We start from the raw sequence: 14,882 nt of genomic DNA, 5'->3' as shown, positions 1-14,882 counted from the left end.
AATAATAATAATAATAATAATAATAATAATAATAATAATAATAATAATAAAATAATTATAATAATAAAAATAATAATAACAATAATAATAATAATAATAACAACAAAAACAATAATAATAATAACAATAATTAAAATAATGAAAATAATAACAATAACAACAACAACAACAACAATTATTACCAAGCAAAAGTGGAGACCGAAAGAAATCAATGGATGAAAGAGCGTGAAGAATTTCATAACCAAATTGAAGAGCTTCAAGCACATGAAGATCATCTGAGTGATGCAGTTGTCACTACTGAAGAATGGTTGCAGAATTGTCACGAGAATATGGAAGAGGCAAAAGGACAAGTGCTTCAGTTAACAGAGAGCTTGATTGATGTTTATGGTGGTCATCTCCATCGAAGTGATGAGAGCCTGGGTCGAGAGGCGCGTGCATTAGCCCCACATCTGCCGAAAGCTTTGCTCAAGGTCTACTCTAGCCTAGGGGGCAATTGATGATCAAGAAATGTCAGAGATAGATTTTTATTATTATTATTTTTTTTCTTTTTAGTTCGTCAAATTTTGTTTTAATCTTAAGTACTTTGATGTTTTTATTTTGGTCATTTTGATTTGAATGGTATTTTCGTTTTAAAGTTAAACAAATGTCGTATTTTTCTTTTGAAAGAAATTCATCCACATCTGCCGAAAGCTTTGTTCAAGGTCTACTCTAGCCTAGGGGGCAATTGATGATCAAGAAACGTCGGAGATAGATTTTTCTTATTATTATTTTTTTCTTTTTAGTTCTTCAAATTTTGTTTTAATCTTAAGTACTTTGATGTTTTTATTTTGGTCATTTTGATTTGAATGGTATTTTCATTTTAATGTTAAACAAATGTCGTATTTTTCTTTTGAAAGAAATTCATCCACATGAACTACGTAATGATATGATTCATGTTCAAACATGATACGTAGGCAACCTTTAATAGGTTCGATCAAAATGCATTCAAATTATTCAAGTAAGTAAAGTAGGGGACCAAATGACATAAGCAAGTCGTCCAAAGCCGGGATGAAACATAAAATTCTTCCAAAACATATTATAGACATATGAAAATTTAGGTGCATAACATACAACGTGAATTTAATATCCTCAATATGTTGAATCGTAACACATTTTTTTAAATATATATGAGAATTTTGAGAGTTTAAAAGTCGGTTGGTTTTTGAGGAGAGCTGGCATCTCATCAATATAACACAAGATCAAAAGGGAAAGAAAAAATGACACATAAAGACGGAATAGAGTCGGAAAATGAAGACGCACAAACCCAAATGGTTGCGCAAGAATCGGTACCTATAGAAGAGGTGAAAATGTTAAGACAACAGATGACCAAATGTACAAAGCTTGGATGAATGGTCAAGCTCCTCCACCTTCAATTCGAGAATATTTGAATGCGAATATGCCATTCCCCATCCAAGTCTCAACAAGTGACCCGGTTTATCCACCTGAGTTCGGAACCTACATTAACACATCTAATACTGCCGGAACTTCCTCAGTAAACCCGTTAAAACCATCAATGATGATTAATCCACTTTTCATGCCTACTGTCCAAACTAATACAATTCCTCAACCGACACTAGTACAAAAATCCAATGATGACCCTATACTCAAAGATCAATACGGCCAAGGTCATGCCCCTAAATTAACTTTCAATGTTCCTAACTCTTACCACCACCAATACAATTCTCCCGTTGAAGTTGAGAAAAACATTAAGAATGAGGAACATGAAGAAATTACAAGGAAAATGAGGAGTTTGGAACAAAACATAAGGAATATGCAAGGTCTGGGAGGACACAAAAGTGTCTCATTTAAGGACTTGTGCATGTTTCCAGATGTTCATTTGCCTCTAGGGTTCAAAACTCCAAAATTTGATAAATATAATGGTCATGGCGATCCAGTGGCTCATTTGAGAAGATTCTGTAATCAATTGAGAGGAGCCGGAGGAAAAGAAGAGCTTCTTATGGCTTACTTTGGAGAGAGTTTAACGGGCGTAGCATCAAAATGGTTTATCGATCAGGACATTTCTCATTGGCACGTTTGGGATGATATGGCACAAGATTTTGTCCAACAATTTCAATACAATATCGATATTATTCTCGATCGCAATTCCCTAGCTAATATGAAAAAAAAGCCATCAGAAAGTTTTAGGGAATATGCCATAAAATGGAGGGAGCAGGCGGCTAGAGTCAAACCGCCGATGAAAGACTATGAGTTAATAGATGTTTTTCTCCAGGCTCAAGAACCTGACTAATTTCAGTATCTTCTCGCTGCAATGGGAAAGCCTTTCGCCGAAGCGATTAAGATCGGAGAAATAGTAGAGAATGGCATAAAGTCGGGTAAGATTGTGAGTCAAGCAGCCATTAGATCTACCACACAAGCAATATAAAGTGGATCAGGCAATTTTACCTATCAAAAAAAGAAGGAGGAAGGGTCCATGACGGCATCTGGATCAAGAGGTGTTCAAATGGGCATGAACAATCCTTATGGTCAAGTCCAACAAGAACAATATAATTCTCCTCAGCATTATTACCAGTCCCAATATGCAGTTCTCAATACTCAGGCATATGTCCGGCCTCCTTCGCGCCAACAATGGCGGGGGCCTGCCCCACAAGTTTCTCACCCCCAACAACAAAATTTCCAGGCGCCATACAATCCACGTCCCCGGACAAACTATACGAGAGAACAAGGTCGAAAAGAAAATTTTACCCCAATTGGGGAATCGTATATGAGTTTGTTACGGAAATTAATACAATTGAGACTGGTTGAACCTGTCAATCCATACGTTGTCTATCCAAATGCAAGAGATTTTGATCCAACTGTTATATGCGTGTATCACGCCAACGCTCCAGGTCATAGCACAGAGAATTGTTGGACCCTAAAAAGAGTTATTGAGAAGTTAATCGAGGATAAGGTAATCGAGGTACGCAATGAGAAAGCACCGAATGTCACCAATAACCCACTCCCTGCTCATAATAATGAGCATGTTGTGGGGATGGTTGACATTTTTAAAGATTAAGTAGAACAAAAGTGGAAAGCAAGGTTTCAAAAGAAGAGTCTAGTATGGTTTTAGAACCCATACAAAGGGCACCGATAATTGTTAAAGGTGCACGTTCAAATTTTGGGAACTCGAGGAAGCTAGTGTTGTATGTCCCTGAATATATAAAAATAGGAGACGTACCGTTGAATGGACCAAAATGCTACATTCCTGGAAAATTTTCAACGTTTGATCAAAATCAAGAAAGTGTGAAAGAGCCAGTTGTGATACAAATTGCAGCACAACTTCCGATCACAAACACCAAGGCTGTTCCGTGGAACTAGAACAAAGTCGTTGTTACTCACAAGGGAAAGGAGATTGTCGAAGAAACAATGAAACAAGAGGCTTAAGTCGTTCCTGAAGATGTTATGCTCCGGAAGAATTAAAGAGGGACAAACAAATCAAAGAAAATCAATTGCCGATGAAAAAACCAGTCACTGAGGAAGATGCTGAAAGAGTTTCTGAAAAAGATGAAAGCTGAAGATTATTCTGTTATAGATCAGTTGAGGAAAACGCCTTCTCAAATCTCTTTGTTGTCATTACCCATACATTCTAAAGAACATCGTGAAGTGTTGACCAGAATTTTGAATGAGGCACATATATCAGAAAGTATTACAGTAGGTCACTTGGAAAAGATGGTCAATAGAATTTTTGAGGTAAATAGAATCACTTTCACTGATGATGAATTACCCTTGGAAGGATCTGGACATAATAGGGCTCTACATATAATCGTGAAATGTGAAGAACACTATGTGAAGAGAGTCATGGTCGATGAAGGATCAGGTGTAGACATATGCCCTCTTTCCACTCTACAAAGCATGAAAATCAACACTGATAGGATTCGTACTAACAATGTTTGTGTACGGGCATTTGATGGTGCAAAATGGGATACTCTTGGTGAAATATACTTAATTGTTACAATTGGACCAGCGGAGTTTGGAATCACTTTCCAAGTTATAGACATGGACACGTCTTACAATCTGCTTTTGGGTAGGCCATGGATCCACATGGCTATGTGCCATCTACTCTACACCAAGTGGTCAAGTTTGAACATGACAAACAAGAAATCATTGTCCATGGTGAAGATGATCTCCCAATCACCCAAGATCCTTCAATACCATGCATTGAGGCTAAAAGAGGTTGTGAATCCCTCAACTATAAGGCTTTGGAGATAATAACGGTTATTCAGTTCTTAGAAGGAAATCCTATCCTCCAACCTTGTCTGTCCTCTACTTTAGTCATGGTGGTGGCTCAAATGGTACAAAACGGCTATGAACCCGAAAAGGGGTTAGGTTTGTCGTTGCAAGGAATTGTGAATCCTATCAGTCCAATGGGTAATCAAGATACATTCGGTTTGGGTTTCAATCCAACTAGATTTGATAGAAAATGGGCAAAAGATCGTTAAAGAAATGCTTGGAATATGTCGAAGACGATCCCCCATATTGCTTAATCTTTCATTAAATCTCGAGGTGAACCGTGTCCAGACTTACCAATCCAAAATGATGTGGATGAAATGTGTCAAGGTATCAAGGAAATGTTTTATGAGGTAAACATGACTCAGAGGGGTGAGGGCACTAGTCATATGGATGTGCAGTTTATCGGCCCGAATGTCCAACTCAATAACTGAAAAGCCACTCCTCTCCCTACAAAAAGGAGTCATGGTAGTTTTGTTTTGTTGTTTTTTATTTTATTTTCTTGGATTATTCTCAGGGTTGTAATTCAAAACATTCTAGTTGTTTCGCTTTATTGTTAACCCTTCTATCCTTTCCCATTCAATGCAATGAAGTTCTAGTCATCTTCTTTTTTCCTATTCTTTCTAATATTTTCCATCTTATTTTCATTTCAGTTACGTTAACTTTAATAATATGACATGCATGCGGAGTTTACAATTAGATCCTAAAAATTTATCTCCTCTCATAATAATGAATCCTAAGTCTAAGGAATATGATGAAGATGAAGCTGATGAAGAAATAAAAAGGGGTTTGGATCAATTTGAAAATAAGCCTAAACCTAATTTAAGTGAAACAGAGGTGTTTAATTTGGGAAATTCCGAAGAAGTGAAAGAAATAAAGATAAGTATTCATGTCGATCGAAATATTCGAGACACATAATTCAAGTTTTAATTGAATACAATGATGTCTTCGCTTGGTCATACGATGACATGCCGGGGTTAAGTGCTGATTTGGTAGTTCACAAACTTCCCATACATCCTGATTTTCCACCTGTCCAGCAAAGCAGAGAAAATTTAAGACAGATATGAGCGATAAAATCAAAGAGGAAATCATGAAGCAACTGAGTGCAAAAGTGATCAGGGTCGTCCAATACACTACTTGGTTGGCTAATGTTGTGCCAGTACCAAAAAAGGATGGAAAGATCAGAGTTTGTGTTGATTATCGAGATTTAAACAAATCAAGTCCAAAAGATAATTTTCAACTACCCAACATTCATATCTTGGTTGACAATTGTGCTAAACACGAGATTCAATCTTTCATGGACTGCTACGCCGGATATCACCAAATTCTCATGGATGAAAAAGACGCAGAAAAAACTGCTTTCACTACCCCGTGGGGTACATATTGTTATAGGGTCATGCCATTTGGTCTAAAAATGCAGGGTCAACCTACATGAGAGCTATGACTACCATATTCCATGACATGATGCATAAAGAAGTTGAGGTATATGTCGATGATGTCATCATCAAGTCTAGAACGCAAATTGACCATGTGCGTGATCTAAGAATATTTTTCGAAAGGTTGAGAAAGTACAATCTCAAGCTTAATCCAGCTAAATGTGCATTTGGAGTTCCATCTAGCAAGCTTTTGGGTTTTATAGTTAGCCGATGAGGCATTGAATTAGACCCCTCCAAGATAAAGTCCATTCGAGAATTGCCACCTCCAACAACCAGAACTAAAGTCATGAGTTTTCTGGGAAGGTTAAACTATATCAGCCGATTCATCGCTCAACTCACTACTACATGCGAGCCGATATTCAAGTTATTGAAAAAGGATGCTGCTATTAAATGGACAAGTGAGTGTCAAAAGGCTTTTGACAAAATCAAGGAATATTTAGCAAATCCTCCGGTACTGGTCCCCCTAGAGCCTGGTAGGCCTTTGTTTTTATACCTCTTGGTGACGGATAATTCCTTTGGTTGCGTTCTAGGACAACATGACGTCACGCGGAAAAAGGAACAAGCCATCTATTACTTGAGCAAAAAGTTCACATCCTATGAGGCAAAGTACACTCTATTAGAAAAAACATGTTGTGCTTTAACTTGGGTCGCCCAAAAATTGAAGCATTATTTTTTTTCCTACACCACTTACCTCATATCTCGAATGGATCCTCTAAAATATATTTTTCAAAAAGCCACGCCAACGGGTAGGTTGGCAAAATGGCAGATTTTGCTTACCGAATTTGATTTTGTGTATGTTACTCGCACCGCCATGAAAACACAAGCGTTAGCCGATCATCTGGCAGAGAATACGATTGATGATGAATACGAACCCTTAAATACATACTTCCCTGACGAAGAGATCAAATCTATCGAGGAAGAAATTCCTGATAAATGACCCCGTATGGAAATTATATTTTGATGGGGCTGTCAACAAAAACGGAGTGGGAATTGGGGCAGTTCTTATCTCACCAAACGGTTGTCATTATCTTGCCACAGCACGACTTTGATTCTTTTCTACCAACAACACAATAGTATACGAAGCTTGCATCATGGGTTTGAATATGGCAATAAATCTGGATGTACATGAGCTCTTAGTATTGGGGGATTCCGACTTGCTCATTCGACAAGCTCGAGGCGAATGCGAAACTCGAGACATTAAGCTCATACCGTACAAACAATGTTTAGAAGATCTCATCAAAAAGTTCAAGTTCATTGAATTTAGATATATTCCCAGGTTTCACAATGAGTTGGCTGATGCTTTGGACACCCTAGCATCGATGCTTCCATACCCAAGTAATACCTACATTGACCCGTTGGAAGTCCAAGTTAGGGATCAACATGGTTATTGCAATATAATAGTGGTAGAGGCAGATGGTGAGCCTTGGTATCACGACATCAAACAGTTTATAAAAGCTAGAGAATATCCACTGCATGCTGATAGAGATAAAAAAAGAACTATTAGGCGACTCGCCAATGGGTTCCTCTTAAGTGGAGATATCTTATATAAAAGGACTCCAGATTTGAATTTATTACGATGTGTGAATAACCAAGAGGCAGAAACCATTATGAATGAGGTACACTCAGGGGTATGTGGCCCACACATGAATGGTTACGTCCTAGCAAAAAAGATTATTCGGGCAGGATAATATTGGTTGACCATGGAGCGAGATTGCTTCCAATTTGTTCGCAAGTGCCATCAGTGCCAAATTCATAGCGACTTGATTCACTCACCCCCTTTAGAGTTGCATCCTATGTCTGTTCCATGGCCTTTGGTTACATGGGGAATAGACGTTATTGGGCCAATAGAGCCAAAAGCATCTAACGGTCATCGATTTATTTTAGTTGCCATCGATTACTTTACCAAATGGGTAGAAACTGTCACATTCAAATCAATTACCAAGAAAGCGGTGGTGGACTTCGTTCATTCCAACATCATATGTCGTTTTGGCATACCAAAAATCATTATTATAGACAATGCAATGAATCTCAATGCCACTTGATGAAGAAAGTTTGTGAGCAATTTAAAATTGTTCATCGTCATTCAACCCCTTATTGTCCCAAAGCAAATGGGGCTGTTGAAGCTGCGAATAAGAACATCAAGAAGATTCTTAGGAAAATGGTGCAAGGATCTAGACAGTGGCATGAGAAATTACCCTTCGCTCTCATGGGATATCGCACGACTGTTCGTACGTCAGTCGGTGCAACTCCTTACTTATTGGTTTACGGAACTGAGGCTGTCATACCCGCAGAAGTTGAAATCCCTTCATTTTGAACCATTGTTGAAGCAGAAATTGAGGATACAGAATGGGTTAAATCGAGGTTAGAACAATTAGCACTGATAGAAGAAAAATGATTGACATCAATTTGTTTTGGTCAATTATATCAGCAGAGGATGGCTCGGGCATATAATAAGAAAGTACGCCCAAGAAATTTTGAAGTGGGTCAACTTGTTGTGAAACGTATCCTTCCCCAATAAGACGAGGCCAAGGGAAAGTTTGCTCCAAATTGGCAAGGCCCTTATGTTATTAAGCAAGTGTTATCCAAAGGAGCTTTGCAATTGGCGGATAAGGAGGAAAAGGAAATTAACACGATTGTCAATGCAGATTTGATCAAGAGATACTACATTTAGCACTCCTTGTCATTTTTATGATGAGAAGATAAAAATGTATCCTCTTTTATCTCAAACACCACTGATCTGGTGCTTTTTTTTTAAAAAAAAAATTTTAAAAAAAATTTTAAAAAAAATAATACGAAAAAAAACACACGAAAAGTTCATTGAACTACGTTTGACCTAATTCCTAAAAGGATACGTAGGCAGCCCTTCATTAGGGTTCGGTCTAATCACTGAATAAAAAAGATAATCATGTTCTTCAGTTCTCTAAAGGTTGAGATATTATGTAGGCGAACTATGGGAGAAAATGAAGAAGAGAGTGTTGTGAGTGAAAACCCTTACGAGCACTATACGACGATGGTTAGTTGAGTGATAAAGATTAGAATGTCTTATTGGTGAAAAATTCTTAAAGGCGCTACTAATCGAATGATGACATTTTGTCTTGACATGAGCGCAATCATGATAAAAGTCAAGGTTAGACTGAAAGGTGCAACATTGTTTCCTGAGATTCAGACAACTCGAAAAAGATCAAACGTTCGGTCCAATTGCATGTCATGTTTCAATGTTGTCACGTACTTTAAGATAAGATTCTTTTCACTCATTTAAACATTTTCTTATTTATCTACTACTTCTAAAGACACAATTTTTCCTTCATAACCCTTTCATTAGTGTCATTTGTGCTTGTGTTTCTTTGAGTTTTTACTTTTCTTTCTCAGCATCAACTCATGTCAAGTGAGAAAATAAAATTAAATCCGCAAAATTGACTACGGTATTTCCAGTTGAATGTTGGGGACATGCACCATATTGGCTAGGGCTGTGAACCTATCGAGAAAATAAATATCATAAATCGATACAGTGTGAAAATAGATAAAGCAAAAGAGTTTCTTGGGAACGAATGAACCACACAACATGCACAAAATGGTAATGAGTTAGAATGTCCATGAAAAGTGTTTCAAGGAAAGATAAGGACTGTTTTTAAAACATCTACAAGATATTCGCACAATCATCAATGGGATGAATCTTCCAAGCGGGGCGGATCCAGAAGTCAAGCTTTACAAGATACTCAAATTCACGAACCAACCACCATGTAGGAAAATTAACAATACATTTCATTGACCTAAAACAGGTATAAGGCAGAATCATGTAAATAGTTTGGCGAGAGACAAACGCCGTGATGGTAAGTTCTTGAATCCTTACTTTTCATATAATATGCGTGATAAAATAATAATAACAATAAAAATGATTTTTAAATTAAATCTGGGGCATTTTATTTTATTTTTAGTTTGTTCAATGTATAAATAAAAATAAAATAAAATAATGATTAATAATAATATTAATAATGATAATAATATAAGTGAAAAGAAGAAATGTATATATATATATATATATAATAGTAATAATAATAATAGTAATAATAATAATAATTATAATAATAATAATAATAATAATAATAATAATAATAATAATAATAATAATAATACTCATAATAATAATAGTAATAAAAAAAATAACAATAATAATAATAATGATAAAAATAAAAGAAAAAATAACAATAATAACAATAATAATAATATTCATAGTAATAGTAGTAGTAGTAGTAGTAATAATAATAATAATAATAATAATAATAATAATAATAATAATAATAATAATAATAATAATAATAATAATAATAATAATAATAATAATAATAATAATACTAATAATAATAAAAATAGAATAATAATAATAATAATAATACTATAATAATACTAATACTAATACCAATACTAATACTACTACTACTACTACTACTACTACTAATAATAATAATAATAATAAAAGAATAATAATAATTATAATAATAAATATAATAATCACAATAATAATAATAATTATAATAATAACAATAATAATAATAATAATAATAATAATAATAACAATAATAATAATAATAATAATAATAATAATAATAATAATAATAATAATAATAATAAAGATAACAATAATAATAATAATGATAAAAAAATGACAATAATAACAATAATAATAATAATAATAACAACAACAATATTATTATTATTATTATTATTATTATTATTATAATTATTATTGTTGTTGTTGTTGTTATTGTTATTTTAATTATTATTATTATAATAATTATTTTTATTACTATTATTATTATTATCATTATTATTTATATTATTATTATTATTATTAATAATAATAATAATAATAATAAATAATTATAATAAAAATATAACAACAACAACAACAACAACAACAACAATAATAATAATAATAATAATAATACTCTTAATAATAATGAGAAGCAATCCACCAAATCTAGCAACTCTCTTGTTTGTACTCCCTGAGGGCCCTTCAAGACAAGTCAACCTAAAACCCAACTAATATAATGAATGCGGAAATAAAACATGAATAAAATCTAATATTACAATATACTGCGGAAAAAAAGCTCAACTTAATTAAATTCTCAAAATCTGGTTGTCACATGTACAAGCATCTAAACTATTGCAATTGAATCAAAAGAAAAATACAAGTCTCATATGACTTTGTTTCTAGAGTAGAACAAGATCATAAGTAGGAGTCAGAAGGTACGCTGAAATGACGAGCAATTACCTCAGAAACCTCTCTAAAAAACCTTAGACAAGGAGAAGAGAATATCACAAAGGTCTGGGCTAGTAATCTACAAAAATGTAGAAACAATGGGTGAGTAACAAAACACACGGTACTCAGCAAGGAAACTTCTAAGCACAATCTAAGGAAATAAAATATGGATACTCCTTACACACCAACTGAACCTCCACAACTACAACCTGCATAAAATTAGCCCGACCTAACAATTCATAATTTACATAGCACCCAACTCAACAACGATCACTTTAACAAATTACATATCCTCAACAATAACTCAATATTAATCAATCACAACTTTCACAAAAGGCACTCACAATATCAGCACCCACAAGATCAAGTTCAGAAAATATAGGTAATCAATTATCAAGTACTTTCTAACCACTGATAAAGCACAAAATCATCTAGAATGAAGGATATCATGGAATGCAATGCAATATGACACCATGAAATGATATGCCTCAGAATACCAAGTACTCTCTCAACCGTATGTACTTGATACTCCTCGAAAATACATCAAGAGTTCATTATCCATGAGGGACTCGCAAGGTCCATATACTGACACGGATGATCTCCGCGTGTCTGTGCGAACGATCTCAATGCACTACAATAAAATTAAACAATCCCCAGAATAGACGATCTTCATGTGCCACACTTATAATCATAATCCATTTCTCGAACGAAAGATCTCCACATGCCCAAATAATAATCATACTCGAATGGGTGTCCACAAAGTAAGTCTGCTCTACATAAATAGTAGCAATGTAAAAAATGAAATTTCGAACGTTCATAATTTTGGCATTAAATGTTAATTTCGAGTGTTGAAAAACTCTATTTCACGTTTCATACCTCATTTAAATTTATTAATATCTATAATTATCTATTTGAACTAACAAACATAATTTATTAAATCATCACAGACACCCACAAAAATTTTGGTCAAAAAACATGTAATTAGTGTGTGCCTATCTAGAAGGCAAACAATGTATGCTACAATATCATTTAGTACGTAATGAATTAGGTGAGTCATGACATATGAAAATTGTAGGCCAATGAGTTTTCTTTCAAATGCCACCAATTTTGTATCATTTAATCTTTAACGTAAATCACTATGACCATTTTATCAGAGACTAGTGTAATTGTAAATAAGTGAAATTTTAAACGTTCATAATTTTGGCTTTAGATGTCAATTTCTCGTATAGAAAAACTTTATTTCATGGTTCATACCCCATTTGACCTTATTAATATCTATAATTATCAATTCGAACTAACATACATAATTTATTAAATCATCACAAACACCCACAAAAAATTTTGGTCAAAAAACTTTATGCAATCAATGTGTGCCTCTCTAGAAGGCAAACAATGTGCCATGACATATGAAACGTCAATAAGTTTTCTTTCAAATGCCACAAAATTTGTATCATTTAATGTTTAAAGCAAATCACTATGACTATTTTATTAGAGACTAGAATAATTATAAATAAGTGAAATTTCGAACGTTCATAATTTTAGCTTTAGATGTTAATTTTTGAAATAGAAAAACTCTATTTCAGTGTCAGTACTTTATTTGAACTTCTTAATACCTATAGTTTTCTATTTGAACTAACACGCATAATTTATTAAATCATCACAAACACCCACAAAAAATTTTGGTCAACAAACTACATATAATCAATGTGTGTATCACTAGAAGGAAAACCATGTATACTACCATATCTTTTAGTATGTAATGAATTAGGTGAGTCATGACATATGAAAATTTTAATTCAATGAGTGATATTTTAAATGCCACTAATTTTGTGTCATTGAATTTCTAAAGTAAATAATTATGATAATTTTACTAGAGACAAGTATAATTGTAAAAAACTAAAATTTTGAACGTTCAAAATATTAGCTTTAGTATCAATTCGAACTAACACATATAATTTAAATCATCACAAACACCCAAAAAAAATTTGATCAAAAACTATATGCGATCAATGTGTGCCTCTCTCAAAGGTAAACAATGTACACACCAATATATTTTAGTAGGTAATGATTTAGGTTAGCCATGAAATATGAAAATTGTAGGTCAATGAGTTTTCTTTAAAATGCCAACAATTTTGTATTATTTAATGTTTAAAGAAAATCATTATGACCATTTTACTAGAGAGTAGTATAATTTTAAATAAATTAAATTTCGAGCATTCATAATTTTTACTTTTGATGTTAATTTCGGATATATAGAAACTCTATTTCACGGTTCATACCTCATTTGAATTTATAAATACCTATAATTATCTATTTGAACTAACACACATAATTTATTAATTCATCACAAACATCCACAATAATGTTTTGTCAAAAAACTATATGCAATGAATGTGTGCCTCTTTAGAAGACAAACAATGTATAAATACAATATCTTTTAGTACATAATGAATTATGTGAGCCATTAAATATTAAAATTGTACGTCAATGAGTTCTCTTTGAAATGTCACCAATTTTTTATCATTTAATGTTTAAACTAAATCATTATGACCATATTACTAGAGACTAGTGTAATTGTGTTATAAGTGAAATTTCGATCTTTAGATGTTATTTTCAGGTACATAAAAAAATTTTCACGGTCCATACCTCATTTGAACTTATTAAAACCTATAATTGTCTATACAGTCTAAAACTCATAATTAATAAAATCATCACAAACAGCCAAATTTTTTTTTGTCAAAAATCTACATACAATTAATATGCGCCTCTCTAGAAGGCAAACAATGTATACTACCATATCTTTCAGTATGTAATTAACTAGGTGAGCCATGACATATAAAAATTATAGATCAATGAATATTCTTTCGAATTCCACCAATTTTGTATCATTAATGTTTAAAGTATATTGTTACGACTATTTTACTATAGACTAGTGTAATTGTAAATAAGTGAAATTTTGAAGATTCATAATTTTGGCTTTAGATGTCAATTTCGGGCATAGAAAAACTCTATTTCACAATTCATACCTCATTTGAACTTATAAATACCTGGAATTATCCATTCGAACTAACACACATAATTTATTAAATCATCACAAACATCCACAATAACTTTTGGTCAAAAAACTAAATCCAATCAATGTGTGCCTCTCCAGAAAGCAAACAATGTATACTACCATATCTTTCAGTAAGTAATTAATTAGGTGAGCCATGACATATAAAAATTGTTGGTCATTGAGTTTTCTTTCAAATGCCACCAATTTTGTATCATTTAATGTTTAAAGTTAATCGTTATGATCATTTTACTAGAGATTAGAGTAATTGTAAACAAGTGAAATTTTGAACGTTCATAATTTTGGTTTAGATTTAGATTTCGTGTATAGAAAAATTCTATTTCACGGTCCATACCTTATTTGATTTAGTTAATACCTAGAATTATCCGTTCAAATGAACACCTATATGTCACGACCCAAATCGAGTCGTGAGTGACGCCCACACTTAACCTTCTAGGTGGGCGAACCAATGAATTCAACTCAACATATATTAATCATTCACCCTACAAATTTCTAACCATAATGCGGAAGCTTAAATCTTATTAATATAATAACACAAATTCATTATAATCTACAATATGTCATTTCAAAAACCTGAAAGTCATCATATTAAAGACATCTAATTTTTAAATACTAAGTCTAAGAGTATTAAAGACACCAAAATAATTAAATAAAATAGTTTATGTCCAAAAACTAAGGACATCATGTCATGACCGAGGGAATCCAACACGAGGTTGAATGAGTAGCTCAATCCGAAACTTGATATTGTTGAGACTGGCTAGAGCTGAAGTCTAGTCGAAGTCGCTGGTACACTCATTTCACTCCAGAAAAGTAAACAAAGGAAAACACAAGTAGGGCTCAGTACGGTGCA

General features: G+C 33.2%; 2 protein-coding genes across 2 annotated transcripts; both read left to right on the top strand.

The window, feature by feature from the left end:
- Positions 1-6,790: 6,790 nt before the first annotated feature.
- Positions 6,791-7,387, top strand: LOC107024976. Its single transcript, XM_015225874.1, has one exon. The coding sequence runs from the start codon at positions 6,791-6,793 to the stop codon at positions 7,385-7,387; it is 597 nt and encodes a 198-aa protein (XP_015081360.1).
- Positions 7,388-7,399: 12 nt separating this feature from the next.
- On the top strand, positions 7,400-8,013 carry LOC107024975 (protein NYNRIN-like). Its single transcript, XM_015225873.1, has 2 exons — positions 7,400-7,660; positions 7,747-8,013. Exons 1-2 carry the CDS (start codon positions 7,400-7,402, stop codon positions 8,011-8,013), a joined length of 528 nt encoding a protein of 175 aa, XP_015081359.1.
- The last annotated feature ends 6,869 nt before the right edge of the window (positions 8,014-14,882 follow it).

Source organism: Solanum pennellii, chromosome 7 (genome assembly GCF_001406875.1).
Source record: "Solanum pennellii chromosome 7, SPENNV200".
NCBI classification, from domain to species: Eukaryota; Viridiplantae; Streptophyta; class Magnoliopsida; order Solanales; family Solanaceae; genus Solanum; species Solanum pennellii.
Note: the sequence above shows the minus strand (reverse complement) of the source record. Positions and strands in the feature narration are given on the sequence as shown.

Coding starts and splice junctions, on each gene's coding strand:
- LOC107024976 (XM_015225874.1), top strand. CDS start 6,791: ATGGGTTTGAATATGGCAATAAATCTGGATGTACATGAGCTCTTAGTA.
- LOC107024975 (XM_015225873.1), top strand. CDS start 7,400: ATGGAGCGAGATTGCTTCCAATTTGTTCGCAAGTGCCATCAGTGCCAA. Junction 7,661..7,746: donor AGAAAGCGGTGGTGGACTTC/GTTCATTCCAAC, acceptor CACTTGATGAAG/AAAGTTTGTGAGCAATTTAA.